This window comes from Aquarana catesbeiana, linkage group LG06 (genome assembly GCF_042186555.1).
Source record: "Aquarana catesbeiana isolate 2022-GZ linkage group LG06, ASM4218655v1, whole genome shotgun sequence".
Lineage (NCBI taxonomy): Eukaryota > Metazoa > Chordata > Amphibia > Anura > Ranidae > Aquarana > Aquarana catesbeiana.
The window spans coordinates 416,107,548-416,125,245 of record NC_133329.1 but is presented as its reverse complement, the minus strand read 5'-3'; the positions used below and the strand labels follow the sequence as shown (position 1 = coordinate 416,125,245).

Here is a 17,698-nt window from a genome sequence, read left to right as displayed (position 1 = left end):
TACCCTCTCCCAGAATGCAATCCGGAGGACCACCTCCACCGAGTTGTCTCCGGGACAGAAGAGCACTCATACGCTTCAACACGTTGCCTTTCCAACACCATCCAGTGGTAACAGCGACACCCACGGCTCAGTATGGAAACACTCACAACGTCAGCCAAGCTGGAACAGAGGCAAATCTAACCTTCCTAACGAACAAGTTACTAAATTTACCTATCAGATGGTAGATCACAAATCTACCAGAGCTACATATATATATATATATATATATATATATATATATATATATATATATATATATATATATATATATATATATAGTATATATATGTATGTATGTGTGGTAGTTTAGACAGGAACTATAGCAACCAATCACAAACCCTGTTTCATTCTTAGTGCTGGTCTGCATTGATTACAGTTGAAACCTGATTGGTTGCTGTTGACAATATAAAGTTTCTTATGATCAGTTTTTTATATAGTTGAGTCTCAGTGGCAGTTACATTGTTGCTGTTTTCCTCTTACAGATCCCAGACCTGATATCAGTGACACATCTTCTTCTAATTCACGTGATTCAGATATTCCATGTTTGATTATTAATGCAGCAAGTGATGAGGATGCTGAGGAGGCCGAGGCCTGGCTGAAGAACGTTCTCCACACTCACCCCGTCTCCATACAAAATAACCTCGTCCTTCTGTTTCGACAAGAGGAACACGATTTCCTCTCATCTCCCGATTTCCCAGATGTCTTCATTGAGGAGAAGCTGAGTAGTGGGAAGTCTCTTCTAGAGATTGATGGTCCCCCGCAGGAAAAGATCAGAGGAGTCATACAGGCAGAACTTCTTCTCTTAGATGTTCAGGAGAAGCACGCTGTGACGCTGGAGGAGGAGCTGGTGAAGGCAGCTGTGGCTTGGTTCTATGAAAATGAGAGTGGAGCCCGAAAATATCCAGCCAAAGCCAACCGAGAGATAGAGAGAGCCTTTTCCACCCAAAGTGACCTCACGCTGAATTCAGAGCCCCATCATAAGATCTTTATGAAGAGCCTCATGGCGGAGGGGAAGGGCGGAGCGTTTCAGCTGCAGAGGCAGAGTAAGTACAGCAATATGTTTTAGTAGATCATACAGGGAGGATCGTAGTGTTGTCTGCTAATCCCTCATCTAGATGTGTTCTCCAAGCTGAGGGCCATGGCTAGGTAGAGGTCTCACCTAGAATGATGGACAGTGAGACTTCAACATATACTCGGGTCTGCTGTGGTGTCCCAACAGATACATCAGAACAGCCAAATATGGTGCGTATTCCACTAACTGTGATTGGCAGAAATGGCACAATTTAGGAAATTGCTATGTGACGACAATCATCCTGGATGGTTGAATCATCATTATCTCCTCCTAGGAAGCCAAGAACATCTCAGTCCAGGCTGACTCCACATAGTGCATCAGATTGGAGCGGTGTGATGGTTGGCACACTCTTGTATTCATAGGAGGAGAGCAGAGAAGGCCTCTGAGCATCAGATGTGATCAGCATCCTTCAGAGAACTTTCTTTCTTTGTCCATGGGTAGAAGGAATTAAAGTGTATTATTATATTATTATTATACAGTATTTATATAGCGCCAACAGTTTACGTAGCACTTTACAACTTGAGGGTAGACAGTACAAATACAATACAATTTGATACAGTAGGAATCAGAGGGCCCTGCTCCTTAGAGCTTACAATCTAAGAGGGAAGGTCAAGAGATACAAGAGGTAATAACTGTGGGTGATGTGCTGATTGAGAAGATAAATGTACAGTTGTTAGGTGGGGGCCAGGTAGGCTTCTTTGAAGAGATGAGTTTTCAGGGATCGTCTGAAAGTGGATAAAGTAGGAGAAAATCGGACGGATTGGGGTAGAGCATTCCAGAGGATGGGGGAGGCTCTGGAGAAGTCCTGAAGGCGAGCATGGGATGAGGTGACAAGGGAGTTTGAGAGCAGGAGGTCTTGGGAGGAGCGAAGAGAACGATTAGGTTGGTATTTTGTGACTAGGTTAGAGATGTAGCTGGGGGCCAGGTTGTGGATGGCTTTGTAAGTTATAATTAATATCTTGAATTTAATTCGGTGACTGAGTGGCAGCCAATGGAGGGATTGGCAGAGGGGTATAGCAGACGCTGAGTGGTTTGTGAGGTGGATGAGTCTGGCAGCAGCGTTCATGATGGACTGAAGTGGGGAGGAGCCTATTTAGAGGTAAACCAATGAGGAGGGAGTTGCAGTAGTCAAGGCGGGAGATGACCAAGGAGTGGATTAGAAGCTTTGTGGTGTCATTGGTTAGGAAGGGGCGTATCTTGGAGATGTTGCGAAGACAGAGGCGGCAAGCTTTGGATAGTGATAGAATGTGGGGTCGAAAGGTTAGTTCAGAGTCCAGGATTACACCTAGGACCTTGGCGTGGGGAGACGGGTTGATAGTTGAGCCGTTGATCTTGACAGGGAGATCAGGGGAAGTGGCACCTGAGGGAGGAAATATCATGAGCTCGGTTTTGGATAGGTTGAGTTTGAGAAAGTGATGTGACATCCGGGCTGATATGTCTGCTAGTAAGTTGGTAATGCGTGAGGAGACAGATGGAGAGAGCTGGGGGGTGGAGAGATAGATTTGGGTGTCATCAGCGTAGAGATGATATTTAAAGCCGTGGGAGGCAATCAACTGACCCAAGGAGGTGGTGTAGATTGAGAAGAGGAGAGGTCCGAGAACAGAACCTTGGGGGACCCCAACGGAAAAAGGAAGAGGAGAGGAGGAAGTAGAGTTGTAAGTGACACTGAAGGAGCGGTGGGATAGGTAGGATGAGAACCAGCGAAGAGTGCAGTCACGGAGACCAAAGGAGTGGAGTTTTTTGAGGAGGAGGGGGTGGTCCACTGTGTCAAAGGCAGCAGAGAGATCCAGGAGAAGTAGTACAGAATAGTGTCCATTGGCTTTAGCCATTAGTAGGTCATTTGAGAGTTTAAGGAGAGCAGTTTCCGTGGAGTGTTGAGGGCGAAAACCAGACTGAAGGGGATCAAGAAGTTTATTCATTGTCAGATGGTCGCTTAGTCGGTTGTAGACCAGTCTTTCAAGAAGTTTGGAGGAGAAGGAGAGTAAGGAGATGGGACGTAAGTTGTTGAGGCTGGTGGGATCCAGTGAGGGCTTTTTTAGTATGGGGGTGACTAGCGCATGTTTTAGAGAGTTTGGGAAGATGCCACAAGAGAGGGAGAGGTTGAAAATGTGAGTTAGAGAGCGTAGAATTGAGTCAGAGGGTGAGCGTAGCATTTGCGAGGGAACAGGATCCAGGGGGCAAGTGGTTAGATGAGTGCTAGATAAAAGTTTAGCAACCTCAGTAGTAGTAGCAGGGTTGAATGAGGGAAGTAATGATTGTATCTGTGGACATGGGGTGTTGCATGGGGGAGGTTTTTGCGCATTGGCGATCTCCTCATGAATTGTATCAATCTTAGTTTTGAAGTGATTGGCAATCTCCTGGGCAGTGAGTGAGTTGGTGGGTGGAGGCAGTGGAGGACAGAGTAGAGTGTTGAAGGTAGAGAAGAGTTGACATGGACTGGATGAGAAGGTGTTGATGAGTGTGATAAAGTAGGTCTGTTTGGCAGTGTGAAGGCAGGAGTAGTATTTTAGGAGGGCAGATTTATATTGTGTGAAGTCGTCCTGGGTCTTAGTCTTATGCCACAGGCGCTCAAGAGCGCGGCTATGTTTTCTGAGACTTCTGGTGTCATCTGTTTGCCAGGGTTGTAGCAGTCGGGGCCTAATTCTGCGTGTAGTGAGGGGGGCAAGCTTGTCTAGGGAGGAAGACAGTGAGCTGTTGTAGATGAAAGTAGCTAGGTTGGGGCAGGACAGAGGTGAGATTTTGTCATAGAGGTGATCAGTAGCAGAGTAGAGAAGAGAAGAGTTGAGGTGGCGAAGGTTTCTACGTGTAATTGTTTGGCGGTTGGAGGGAGAAGAGGTGGAAGACAAGGAGAGAGCAAAAGTAATAAGGTGGTGATCAGAGAGTGGGAGTGGATTGTTGGAAAGGTTGCACGGAGTGCACAGATAGGAGAAGGCAAGGTCAAGGGTGTTGCCATTGGAGTGAGTAGGAGCCTGTATCCATTGCTTCAGGTCAAGCGATGAGGTGAGACTGAGAAGTTTAGAAGTAATAGTAGTGTTAGTGTTGACAGGGATGTTGAAGTCCCCAAGAATAATTGTGGGGATTTCAGGAGAGAAAGTAGGGTAGCCAGGCAGAGAAGTCATCAAGAAAGGCTGATACTGGTCCAGGGGGCCGGTAGATGACAGCAATTCTTAGAGAAATGGGAGAGAAAAGACGAATGCAATGTGCCTCAAAAGAGGAGAGTGTCAGAGAGGGAGGTGGGTGAAGTACCTGATAGGTGCTGCATGGGGCTAGAAGGATTCCCACTCCATCTCCCTTCCGTCCACTTGGTCTGGGGGAGTGAGTCCAGAGAAGGCCCCCATGGGAGAGGGAAGCAGGAGAAGCAGTATCTGATTCATAAAGCCAGGTTTCAGTAATGGCAAGTAGGTTAAAGGAATTTGTGATAAAGAGGTCGTGGAGGGCGGTGAGTTTGTTGCAGACAGAACGTGCGTTCCACAGGGCACAGGAAAAGGGGGGGCTGGTTTTGGAAAGAGGAATAGAGACCAAGTTCTGTGGGTTGCGGCTCCTGCCAGAGGGTGTAGGGGAATGGGAGCGTTGGGCAAAGACAGATGATGGTGGCCCAGGGTTTGGGGATATGTCACCAGAGATTAGGAGAAGCAGGAGGATGAGGGAGGTAATGTGGGACTGTGATTTATGTGAAGGGTCATGTCTCAGAGTACTGGAGGTTTTATCAGTATATGGATGTAGAATGAGCGAGAGTTGGTAGGAGCAGTAGTAGGGGGAAGACAGAAGGCAGGGTGATATGTATAAGCAGGCGGGTGGAGAGGGGGGGTGAAGGTAAGAGAGTTTGAGGAGAGAGGACAGGAGTGTCAGAAGCAGTGGTAGAGAGTGCATGTTACAGAGGGGAAGGAGAGCTTAATAGAGAGACGGGTCACCTGCAGTCTGTTAGCTGCTTTCCAGTGCAGATTGCTGTATTTGTTTGCTTCGTGCAATCGCTGAAGTGCAGAGAATGAAGTGCATATCACTTGTAGAAAGAATCACTTAGAGAAAGAAGCCTTAAGGATAGAAGCCCCATGCAATGTGCTCCCCCCAGCAATGTGCTCACCCCTTAAGGATGCTCAAATATATACTGTTATAAGGGTGGGGTTGAAGTTCGTTAATTAATCATGAGTGACTATAAGAGTACCTAGCAATCAAAGTGAACTTTTTGCATCAAAAGTCAGAATAGCAAGAGGCCAAGACAAGATCAACACATAAAACTTAGGTAAGACAGTCCAGAGCAACAAATAATGTCATGGTTGTTCGCACAGGGCAGCAGATAGAGAAGGCCACATACCAGAGAGACACACACATACAGAGACAGCAGGCAGATCCCAATTTCAGTTAACGGTGGAAGTGTATGTGTAGGCATAATAACAAAACAAATCTATTCAGTACATCCCTGCAGTACATGCACATTTCCCTATGTTTTGTCTCCAAAGAATACTGTAAGTATGAAAATATACCTGTTGCTCTGCCAGAAATCCAGTGAGCTCCTAACGTCCTGTTTGGCTGACAACACTGCCAATGCTGCACTGAAATGTCAAGCAGTGGTGTCATTTTCCCCCTGCTGGACTACAGAACCTCTCCTTGTTCATATTTTCAGCACCTCCCCCTCTCATCTTAATAATCCTTCCCATTTCCATAACCACTCCCCCCCCCCCCCCCCCACTCCCATATCAGTAATCTCACTGAGCATAGGAGAAGGGCTCTTGGAAGATGTAGTTCTGGGGTAGGGGGTGCTTAACTCAAAAGGAACTATCCTACGACATCCTTCTGATTCCAGCAGCTGCCCTTGTAAGAATTGTACAAGCCTGGTGATGATGTCACAGGAAATAATAAAATGGCTTCTTGCTACAGCAGTGGTTCTCAACCTTTCTAGTACTGTGACCCCTTGATAAAATTCCCCAAGTTGTGGGGACCCCTAACAGTAAAATTATTTTCGTAGCGTGGGTTGTCAGCACCCAAGACAAGTAATTTGCGCCCCTAACCCATGGACATTTAGTGCTCCCTGAGTCCCTTCCACTCGTACAGTATTAAAGCCCCTCATGGTACATTTTAGGATGTACCGGTCTTTCTCTTTGTTGTCCTTTCTTTCCCTTTTAACCCTCTCTATCATAATTTCTTGTTTTTTTTTTTTTTTTCCCATCCCTCTATCTAGCTGTCTTTCTTGTTCTTTCTCTTATTCTTTCTCTCCCTTTCTCTTTGTTCCTCTCCCTCTTTTCCTCTCCCTTCTGTGTATTCTCTATTGTTATTCCTTCTTGGTGTGGGTGGAATCAGTAGGAGTGCTGGTCCGAGAACTGTAGTGAGGACTTTTAATGGCAGCTCTAATCACAGGTATTGTTACTCACTGTGTCTCCGACTTTGTGGGGTCTCGTAGCAATGACACCTATGCCAAAATCAGGAGATGGGGTCTCCTCCAGCCCCACTTCACTTTCCTCACCAGTCAGCTGACCTCTAGTCTCTGCCCCCCAGCCATTCCGTGAACTGAATGGGCGGCTGCGAAGAGGCTGAGTGGGTGGCCGCGGGCTCCAGGAACAGCCCTGCTGGGCGGTCGCAAAAAGGCTAGGAGAGCGGTGCGGGCTTCAGGAACAGCCCAGGATTTGGGGACCCCTGGCAAATCGCCATCCGACCCCCAGGTTGAGAACCACTACGCTACAGGAACGGGGTAAAGAAAAATGATTCTGAGGTGATCTAGAGCAGTTGCTCTCAACTCCAGTTCTCAAGGCGCCCCAACAGGTCATGTTTTCAGGATTTTCCTCAGATGAAATGGATGTGGTAATTACTAAGGCAGTGAAACGGATCAAATCACCTGTGCAAAATAATGGAAATCCTGAAAACACGACCTGTTGGTCTTCCTTGAGGACTGGAGTTGAGAAACATTGATCTAGAGGTGCATAGGGAGGTTTGGGGGTAAATTTGGGTTATTCATAAGGATAAGGTCTTACTAGATGTGTGTGGGGGTGGGGACAGTCCAATGTCTCATTGAGAGAGGTGGACAGTGTGTCATCTGTTCTGTGTAGAAATCCATGTGATTAGGGACTGGGTTTCGCCTTTATGTATGCATCTCAGCCTATGACATCTATGAATGGTATAAACCTGGACTTTGGTAATGTTTTTCTTTCTGTAGCTTTATGTAACAGTTCCAAGGATGTCCAGAAGAGGCGCCGTTCTGCTGATTGGCTCTCGCAGGTTGTTCCAGTTGATTCTAACGTTCAGGAATTCCAGGACTACGCTAATAAATTTAGAAAAGACAAACTTACACTGGTCAAGGTAAAGAAATTTGGAAATAGCAATTTGGTTAGTAGCCATCCAGTTCTGTAGGAGGTATTATACACAATATCTACATTTTTACAACAAAAAAATTTAATCCCCCCCCCCAATCCCATTTTAATTAGGCAAATGTGACATTTTATACATTAGCATTTTATATTCTTATATCACATCAGCAGGTGGTGATTTTCATGTTTTCTTCTGTTTACTAAACCACTTTAAGCCAGTTATTAACCTAACGAAATAGCTAAAGCTAAAATGTCCTTACAGAGATTAACAAATCAGAACAGAGACTCCTCCTTTATTGGACATCGGATTCTGGAGGTGTCAATAAGACAAAGCCTAAAAGGAGAGAACTACTTCTCCATAGATAACCCATAGTGCTCTGGTAATTCTTTGTCATGTAAAAAACATATATATGTAGAACACAGATATTGGGGGTTATTTACTAAAGGAAAATCCACTTTGCACTTGGAAGTAAAGTCGCTGTAGATCCAAGGGGGACATGCAAGGAAAATAAAAAACAGCATTTTAGCTTGTATATGATTGGATGATAAAATCAGCAGAGCTTCCCCTCATTTCAGATCTTCCCCTCACATCTACAGCGATTGGATGGATTGTTACTGACATGTGGGGAACATTTCATGTCAATATCACCTTTTACCAATAGATTTAGCTAGAAAAATGGTGACGTGTTCTATACTTATTTTACCTGCTATATCTTCCCCACTTAAAGCGTTAGTTACCCCAACACTTCATATTCCTGATATGTGCTTGCTGTACCCATGAGAGAGTTTCCTGTTGTTTTTGTATTGCTTACTTTGTGTGAAATCCCTGGTGATCCCGCCCGTCCCTCTGATTCCCTATTAAAAACTGACCACACCAAGCAGGAGAGCACAGCGTGGTCAGTTCTCTAGCCATACTAGAAACTAAGTAAGCTCTCCTCCGATGATCAGACTTGTCGTCACATGCCCCCACTGCACAGCTATTCACTGGGAAGCTCAGTGTGCTGCTGCTTCTCCTCCCCCTCAGCTCTTATGCAGTTAAGAAAAGTGAGGGAAATGTGATTTCCATTTTTCTTTTTATATCTATAGACAGAAGTTTTGCCTTTCACTGAATGGGTTGTTTTACAAGGTGATCGTTTACAATCACTTTAACATTCCCTGTGCAAAACTACATTCATTACTTTCCTCTTTAGAACTACTACGATCTCCCTCTTCTTCTATCCTATGCTCCCTCACTCACATCTTCAGTCTCTCCCTCTCTACTGGCACCTTCACCTCCAAAGCATTCACTGATCACCCCCATACATAAAAAGACCTCCCTGGACCCCCCCCCAACCTGAACATCATAAGACCCATCTCATTGCTGCCATTTACCTCTAAACTTTTAGAACACTTAGGGGCTTATTTACTAAAGGCAGCAAAGGAGTGCCTCAAGAAGAAGACTCGGTGTTTACAAGTAAAATCTTTTTTTTTTTTTTTTGCTAGAAAATGACTTAGAATCCCCAAACATAATATATATATATATGTATTTTTTTTCTAACACCCTAGAGAATAAAATGGCGTTGTTGCATTACTTTATGTTGCATCGTATTTGCGCAGCAGTCTTACAAGGGCACTTTTTTGGAAAAAAATACACTTTTTTGAATTAAATAAAACATAACTGTAAAGTTAGCCCAATTTTTTTTATATTGTGAATGATAATGTTACGGCGAGTAAATTTATACCCAACATGTCACGGTTCAAAATTGCCCCCCGCTCGTGGAATGGCAACAAAATTTTACCCTTAAAAATCTCCATAGGCGACGTTTAAAAAATTCTACAGGTTACCAGTTTTGAGTTACAGAGGAGGTCTAGTGCTAGAATTATTGCTCTCACTCTACTGATCGCGGCAATACCTCAATGTGTGGTTTGAACACCGTTTTCATATGTGGGCGCTACTCACATATGCGTTCGCTTCTGCGTGAGAGCTCAATATTGAGTTGGCCCACACTCTGTGCAGGCCAGTGAAGTTCCTCCACCTCAGACTCGCTCATCCATGTCTTTATGGACCTTGCTTTGGTCAAAATCATTTGGTGGAGGGGGGATTATAATTATGAGTGGATTATGGTGGGGGGGATTATGGTGTGGGGGGAGGGGGGATTATGGTATGGGGGGTGTTTTTCAGGGGTTGGCCCCTTAGTTCCAGTGAAGGGAACTCTTAAGGCGTCAGCATACCAAGACATTTTGGAAAATTTCATGCTCCCAACTTTGTGGGAGGAGTTTGGGGACGGCCCCTTCCTGTTCCAACATGACTGCCCACCAGTGCACAAAGCAAGGTCCAGAAAGACAGGGATGAGCGAGTTTGGGGTAAAGGAACTTGGCTGGCCTGCACAGAGTCCTGATCTCAACCCAATAGAACACCTTTGAGAGGAGTTACACTGCAAGCCAGGCCTTCTCGTCCAACATCAGTGCCTGACCTCACAAATGCTCCTCTGGAAGAATGGTCAGACATTCCCATAGACACCCTCCTAAACCTTGTGGACGGCCTTCCCAGAAGAGTTGAAGCTGTTATATCTGCAAAGGGCGGAGCCAACTCAATATTGAACCCTCCGGACTAAGACTGGGAGGTCATTAATGTTCATGTGTGTGTAAAGGCAGGCGTCCCAATACTTTTGGGAATATAGTGTGTGTGTGTGTGTGTGTGTGTGTGTGTGTGTGTGTGTGTGTGTGTGTGTGTGTGTGTGTATATATATACACAAATACACATTTTTTTTTTTTTTTTACTTTTATTTATACTCTACATCTTTTTCCAGATGGAGAAGATACAAAACAGATACCTGTCAGAAATCTTGCAGTACAAGAAGGGGGCAAAACTACCCAAGAAAACCGGCCTGTTATATCAGGTGGTCCCCAGACAGTTCACACGGCTCGTCTGTGATGTTGGATTTCAGAGGGTTTTCAGCAATCCTAAAGGTGAGTGTCGGGATCATTACATGTATGTGGAGGGTGATCTGCTGTATATAAAATTGTCCTCATAAGTTTACTCTCCTCTGGTAGAATTTATTAAATGTCACCCATTTTTGCTGCACCAGTAACACAAAACAGCTTTCTTACAATATACAATATTCCAAATAGCACCCAGAGAAGTCTGGAAACTTGTAGAACAAACACCATTGACAATAAAATGATAAACACTTTCTATGAATGCATTGAATGAATGCGGCAGTTATGCATTCCACTGTATCAGAAACAAGCCCCCCCCCCCCACCAAATGGCCTTTGGTCCTCGGAGGCTAACAAAATCAAATTGATGGAGGAGCTCACCACATGGGAAAACAAAGGGCCTCATTCACAACTATCACTAAAGACTGGGAGACCTCACTGATGCTGAAAGGTGCAATACATGATATTAAGAACTAAAGACGTGCACACTGTTAAGCAGGACCGGGTTATTATTTTCTTTATTGCTATAGCTTGTTTAAAGTGGTTATAAACCTCAGACATGAACTATAAACCAAGCATATCCCTCTATAGTGTGTACTTGTCTCAGTCCAGAGCACTAAGTGTCATTTCTGTCTGCTGCCTCCTTCCTCTGCATGAGTCACTTCTGACAAGTTTTCCTGACACAAGAGATAAAAGGTGACAGCGGGGGGGGGGGGGATCTTCAGCACACAGCCTGTGATTGACAGCCTCAGCTCTGCCCCTGTGTGCAGAGGGGTGTCTCCCTTCCCTCCAAAAAGCTCTCACTGAGCTCTGCAGAATGTGACTTCAGCTCTTCACCCCCTTTTTTCTGAAAGCTCAGACAAGCTGTAAAAAATTCTGGACTTTGAACAGCTGTAGAGAAGAGAATACATACAATTCATTTGTGAGGGAAGGTTGCAGCACCTATACACTTGTTTTCTAGAGAAGAGACTACAGCAGATAATCGGGTACAACTTATGTAGGAGGATTTATTTCATCTCTGTGTATTACCTGAAGCCAGTCACTTCACTGGGGATATGGAGGGTTTACAACCACTTGAACATTAAAAATAAAATAAATGTTTTTGGTCTGATGTTTTCTTTAATAAATGGTCCACATCTTACAAATTCTGCCAGAGGGGTGTACATTTATAAGCACAACCATAACCTGAAGATTGGGTACAGGGACACCCCACTGACATCTGAATCAACATATAGGACTATCCATATTCCAGGAAAGGTCTCTGATCTGTCACCTCCTGTACACCTTCTGATAATTGTGCTCTACATATCCTTCTCTTTTCTTCAGATCCAAGGTACGGCCCGGGGATTTACTTCACAGACACTCCTAGGAGGGCTCTAGAAGTTTTCCAGACCCCGAAAGAGGAAAGTGGCCTCATCTATATCTTCCAGGCTGAAGTTCTGATTGAGAATCCTGTTCAAGGCAAAAGAGACCTCCCAGTTCTCGTTTCTAAAACTGCACTTCTCCAATCCAAACCTGACAACATTCTGGATTTGTGTGATAGTTTGGTAAATGTCGGACTGTCACCTACTCTCTATGTCATACCTGACAGCTTTCAAGCAAATCCGCTGTATCTGTTCACCTGCAGGCAGCAAGGATCAGGTTCTACCCGCATCTAATACATAGTGAAAGTAGCAGAATCAGCCCCAGTATTGTCACTAACACTTGGGAGGCCTCCCCTAAAATGGGTACATCTACCGAGCACTAATGACAGGTCCACTTTAATGCTCTTATTTTACCTACAACTGCCCAGTGACATGGATGAGTATTGATGTTAAGAACAGTTGTACGGGGGGGGGGGGGGGGGCGGTGATTATAAATGTAGGTGAAATGGGTGCTTTAACATTTTCTGCTATATTTTTCTTCATTTAAAAGAAGTTACACTGAAAATAAGTGGATATATGTGATATAATCTTTATATGTTCATCTGTTTTTTATAAAAAAACTAATAAAAATTTCCTTTTTAAAAAATAAAGAATAGGACTTCTGTACCCACCAACAAAAAAAATCGCTTTCTTGAAGTCCCTTGAGGGACATATTAATTCTTAGACTGTTGGGTTATAATGCCACCTAATGGAGAAATAGACATTGGCAACAAAAAAAGCTGTTGGCCAGCAGAACAAGGTAACATCCACAACCATCTTGCCTCAGTTATGTAGCAAAGCAATACCAAAAGGAAAAAAAAATACAACAAGGGAGGAACCCGTGTCCCCCAATGAAATGTAAAAAAAAAAAAAAAAAGAAGAAGAATTTTTTAGTAAGAACAAAAATCCAATTTCTCTATCGTTTATTGACGGACACAGCAGCTCTTCTTGACCTTAGGGTTATATGCCTCCTTTCAGGAGAGGACTAGGCAGAAAGTGTTAAAAACTTTAGAACAGCAAACACTTGCACAGCACCGCCCAAGGGGGCGGTCCTATCGGCTACAACCCCTCACACTGCAGCCAGCAGCTCAGTTTTTTTCTGCCTAGTGTAGAAGTCGGACCTGGCTCCCATGTGGACCACCATCCCGGGATTTTTTCATTTTTTTTTTTCATCCTGTGATCTACAATCAACTGCTGGACTGGGCGACAAGCTGGATAATATATATCCTTGGAGTCCCCCCAGTCTGGCCATCGAGCGTGAGCAGACCATAGCTATGCGCTGGGTCGGCCACGACATGCCCCATGCTGATCCAGGGGGGGCGGTGAGCGATATGCTCCGGGGCACACATATGACCAGGCTACTGCTGTCTGTGTCACGGGGTGCCGTGGCCTGCAGCTATCCCCGTACCGCTTGGGTGATAGGTCTGTAGTGGAATGCGTCCAGCAGTCCCGGCAGGAGGGGTAAGTACGGCTCCACCTGTTTCGGCAGGTTGGAGCAGCTGGGCATTCCCTGGGAGGTCGACTAGGGGGTCTCTCACCCTTCCTTTCCCCTCTAAAGGGATCGCAGGCGTGTGCTGCGTTTTGCACCGATTCGGGACTCCAGAACACCTAGGTGTGACCAAATCCTTGCCGTGTCCATCATACGACAAGAACTTCCTGCACAAACATCCCCCCAACATGAATAATACACCTATACCCCCCCAACATGAATATTACACCCATACTCCCCCATCAGGAATATTACACCCATACTCCCCCCATCAGGAATATTACACCCATACCCCCCCAACATAAATATTACACCGACACCCTCCCAGCAGGAATATTACACCGACACCCCCCATCCTGACACTGACACCCCCCCAGGAATATTACACCGACACCCCCCATCCTGACACTGACATCCCCCCAGGAATATTACACCGACACCCCCCGTCCTGACACTGACACCCCCCCCAGGAATATTACACCGACACCCCCCATCCTGACACTGTCGTCCCCCCAGGAATATTACACCGACACCCCCCATCCTGACACTGTCGTCCCCCCAGGAATATTACACCGACACCCCCCCATCCTGACACTGACACCCCCCCAGGAATATTACACCGACACCCCCCATCCTGACACTGACACCCCCTAGGAATATTACACCGACACCCCCCATCCTGACATCCCCCCAGGAATATTACACCGACACCCCCCATCCTGACACTGACATCCCCCCAGGAATATTACACCGACACCCCCCGTCCTGACACTGACACCCCCCCCAGGAATATTACACCGACACCCCCCATCCTGACACTGTCGTCCCCCCAGGAATATTACACCGACACCCCCCCATCCTGACACTGACACCCCCCCAGGAATATTACACCGACACCCCCCATCCTGACACTGTCGTCCCCCCAGGAATATTACACCGACACCCCCCATCCTGACACTGACACCCCCTAGGAATATTACACCGACACCCCCCATCCTGACATCCCCCCAGGAATATTACACCGACACCCCCCATCCTGACACTGACATCCCCCCAGGAATATTACACCGACACCCCCCGTCCTGACACTGACACCCCCCCAGGAATATTACACCGACACCCCCCCATCCTGACACTGACATCCCCCCAGGAATATTACACCGACACCCCCCGTCCTGACACTGACACCCCCCCCAGGAATATTACACCGACACCCCTCATCCTGACACTGACATCCCCCCAGGAATATTACACCGACACCCCCCCATCCTGACACTGACACCCCCCAGGAATATTACACCGACACCCCCCATCCTGACACTGACATCCCCCCAGGAATATTACACAGACACCCCCCATCCTCACACTGACATCCCCCCAGGAATATTACACCGACACCCCCCGTCCTGACACTGACACCCCCCCCAGGAATATTACACCGACACCCCCCATCCTGACACTGTCGTCCCCCCAGGAATATTACACCGACACCCCCCCATCCTGACACTGACATCCCCCCAGGAATATTACACCGACACCCCCCGTCCTGACACTGACACCCCCCCCAGGAATATTACACCGACACCCCCCATCCTGACACTGACATCCCCCCAGGAATATTACACCGACACCCCCCATCCTGACACTGACACCCCCTAGGAATATTACACCGACACCCCCCATCCTGACATCCCCCCAGGAATATTACACCGACACCCCCCATCCTGACACTGACATCCCCCCAGGAATATTACACCGACACCCCCCGTCCTGACACTGACACCCCCCCAGGAATATTACACCGACACCCCCCCATCCTGACACTGACATCCCCCAGGAATATTACACCGACACCCCCCGTCCTGACACTGACACCCCCCCCAGGAATATTACACCGACACCCCTCATCCTGACACTGACATCCCCCCAGGAATATTACACCGACACCCCCCCATCCTGACACTGACACCCCCCAGGAATATTACACCGACACCCCCCATCCTGACACTGACATCCCCCCAGGAATATTACACAGACACCCCCCATCCTGACACTGTCGTCCCCCCAGGAATATTACACCGACACCCCCCATCCTGACACTGACATCCCCCCAGGAATATTACACAGACACCCCCCATCCTGACACTGTCGTCCCCCCAGGAATATTACACCGACACCCCCCATCCTGACACTGACATCCCCCCAGCAGGAATATTACACCTACACCCCCCATCCTGACACTGACACCCCCCAGGAATATTACACCGACACCCCCCATCCTGACACTGACATCCCCCCAGGAATATTACACCGACACCCCCCATCCTGACATCCCCCCAGGAATATTACACCGACACCCCCCATCCTGACACTGACATCCCCCCAGGAATAATACACCAACACCCCCCATCCTGACACTGACATCCCCCAGGAATATTACACCGACACCCCCCATCCTGACACCCCCCAGGAATATTACACCGACACCCCCCATCCTGACATCCCCCCAGGAATATTACACCGACACCCCCCGTCCTGACACTGACATCCCCCAGGAATATTACACCGACACCCCCTCATCCTGACACTGACACCCCCCCAGGAATATTACACCGACACCCCCCATCCTGACACTGACATCCCCCAGGAATATTACACCGACACCCCCCCATCCTGACACTGACACCCCCCAGGAATATTACACCGACACCCCCCAGGAATATTACACCGACACCCCCCATCCTGACACTGACATCCCCCAGGAATATTACACCGACACCCCCCATCCTGACACCCCCCAGGAATATTACACCGACACCCCCCATCCTGACATCCCCCCAGGAATATTACACCGACACCCCCCATCCTGACACTGACATCCCCCCAGGAATATTACACCGACACCCCCCATCCTGACACTGACATCACCCCAGCAGGAATATTACACCGACACCCCCCATCCTGACACTGACATCCCCCCAGGAATATTACACCGACACCCCCCATCCTGACACTGACATCCCCCAGGAATATTACACCGACACCCCCCATCCTGACACTGACATCCCCCCAGGAATATTACACCGACACACCCCATCCTGACACTGACATCCCCCCAGGAATATTACACCGACACCCCCCATCCTGACACTGACATCTCCCCAGGAATATTACACCGACACCCCCCATCCTGACACTGACATCCCCCCAGCAGGAATATTACACCGACACCCCCCATCCTGACACTGACATCCCCCCAGGAATATTACACCGACACCCCCCATCCTGACACTGACATCTCCCCAGGAATATTACACCGACACCCCCCCATCCTGACACCCCCCCAGGAATATTACACCGACACCCCCCCATCCTGACACTGACATCCCCCCAGGAATATTACACCGACACCCCCCATCCTGACACTGACATCCCCCAGGAATATTACACCGACACCCCCTCATCCTGACACTGACACCCCCCAGGAATATTACACCGACACACCCCAGGAATATTACACCGACACCCCCCCATCCTGACACTGACACCCCCAGGAATATTACACCGACACCCCCCATCCTGACACTGACATCCCCCAGGAATATTACACCGACACACCCCATCCTGACACTGACATCCCCCCAGCAGGAATAAGAAAATAAGGATGATCCTCAGCTCCATCTAGTGGTCATAATGCAGTACATGTATGACAGGAAGCTACACAGACCAATAGGGTGGTTAGAGGGTTGGAAAGGGGAGGCCACGACGTGTCCATGCCCAGTAAGTGCCAAAATATTTCCTCTGCTCGGGGGTCCACACTTATGGCAAGGTGATTTCCATTCTAGCAGCAGCTTTGATAGAAAATAAAGTGTGTGGCTGTGGTGAAGCAGGGGCTGTTATCTGCTAGTACTTACCCTTGGAGGATCTTCGGCAGGCTTTGGCACACAGCGCTCTTTGTTGCTCCACTTCATCTTTCTCTTGATATTCACTTAACAAGGAGCTGAGGTATTCTTCCTGTGACAAGAAGAAGGGAAGACGTAAGAGTCCCTATCCTGGACAAGAAGAAGGGAAGACGTAAGAGTCCCTATCCTGGACAAGAAGAAGGGAAGACGTAAGAGTCCCTATCCTGGACAAGAAGAAGGGAAGACGTAAGAGTCCCTATCCTGGACAAGAAGAAGGGAAGACGTAAGAGTCCCTATCCTGGACAAGAAGAAGGGAAGACGTAAGAGTCCCTATCCCGGACAAGAAGAGCTCAGCAATCAAAAGGAAGAACTGGAATTCCCTCTCCAGCGCCCCCCATAGACAAGAACTTGAATTCCCTCTGCAGCGCCCCCCATAGACAAGAACTGGAATTCCCTCTCCAGCGCCCCCCATAGACAAGAACTGGAATTCCCTCTCCAGCACCCCCCATAGACAAGAACTGGAATTCCCTCTCCAGCACCCCCCATAGACAAGAACTGGAATTCCCTCTCCAGCTCCCC

General features: G+C 47.5%; 2 protein-coding genes across 2 annotated transcripts in view; one reads left to right on the top strand and one right to left on the bottom strand.

The window, feature by feature from the left end:
- Positions 1-12,155, top strand: part of LOC141147328 (protein mono-ADP-ribosyltransferase PARP9-like) — a 127,042-nt gene extending 114,887 nt beyond the window's left edge. The window contains exons 6-9 of the mRNA XM_073634549.1: positions 522-1,082; positions 7,257-7,399; positions 10,197-10,356; positions 11,652-12,155. Coding sequence (XP_073490650.1) covers positions 522-1,082; positions 7,257-7,399; positions 10,197-10,356; positions 11,652-11,983 — 1,196 coding nt within the window. The 3' untranslated portion in view covers positions 11,984-12,155. The remainder of the gene's footprint in view (positions 1-521; positions 1,083-7,256; positions 7,400-10,196; positions 10,357-11,651) is intronic.
- The window catches only part of CEP70 (centrosomal protein 70), a 280,741-nt gene extending 263,491 nt beyond the window's left edge, over positions 1-17,250 (bottom strand). Inside the window, exon 1 of the mRNA XM_073634557.1 lies at positions 17,132-17,250. The gene's annotated coding sequence lies outside the window, so the exon portion shown is untranslated. The remainder of the gene's footprint in view (positions 1-17,131) is intronic.
- Between the last annotated feature and the right edge of the window lie 448 nt (positions 17,251-17,698).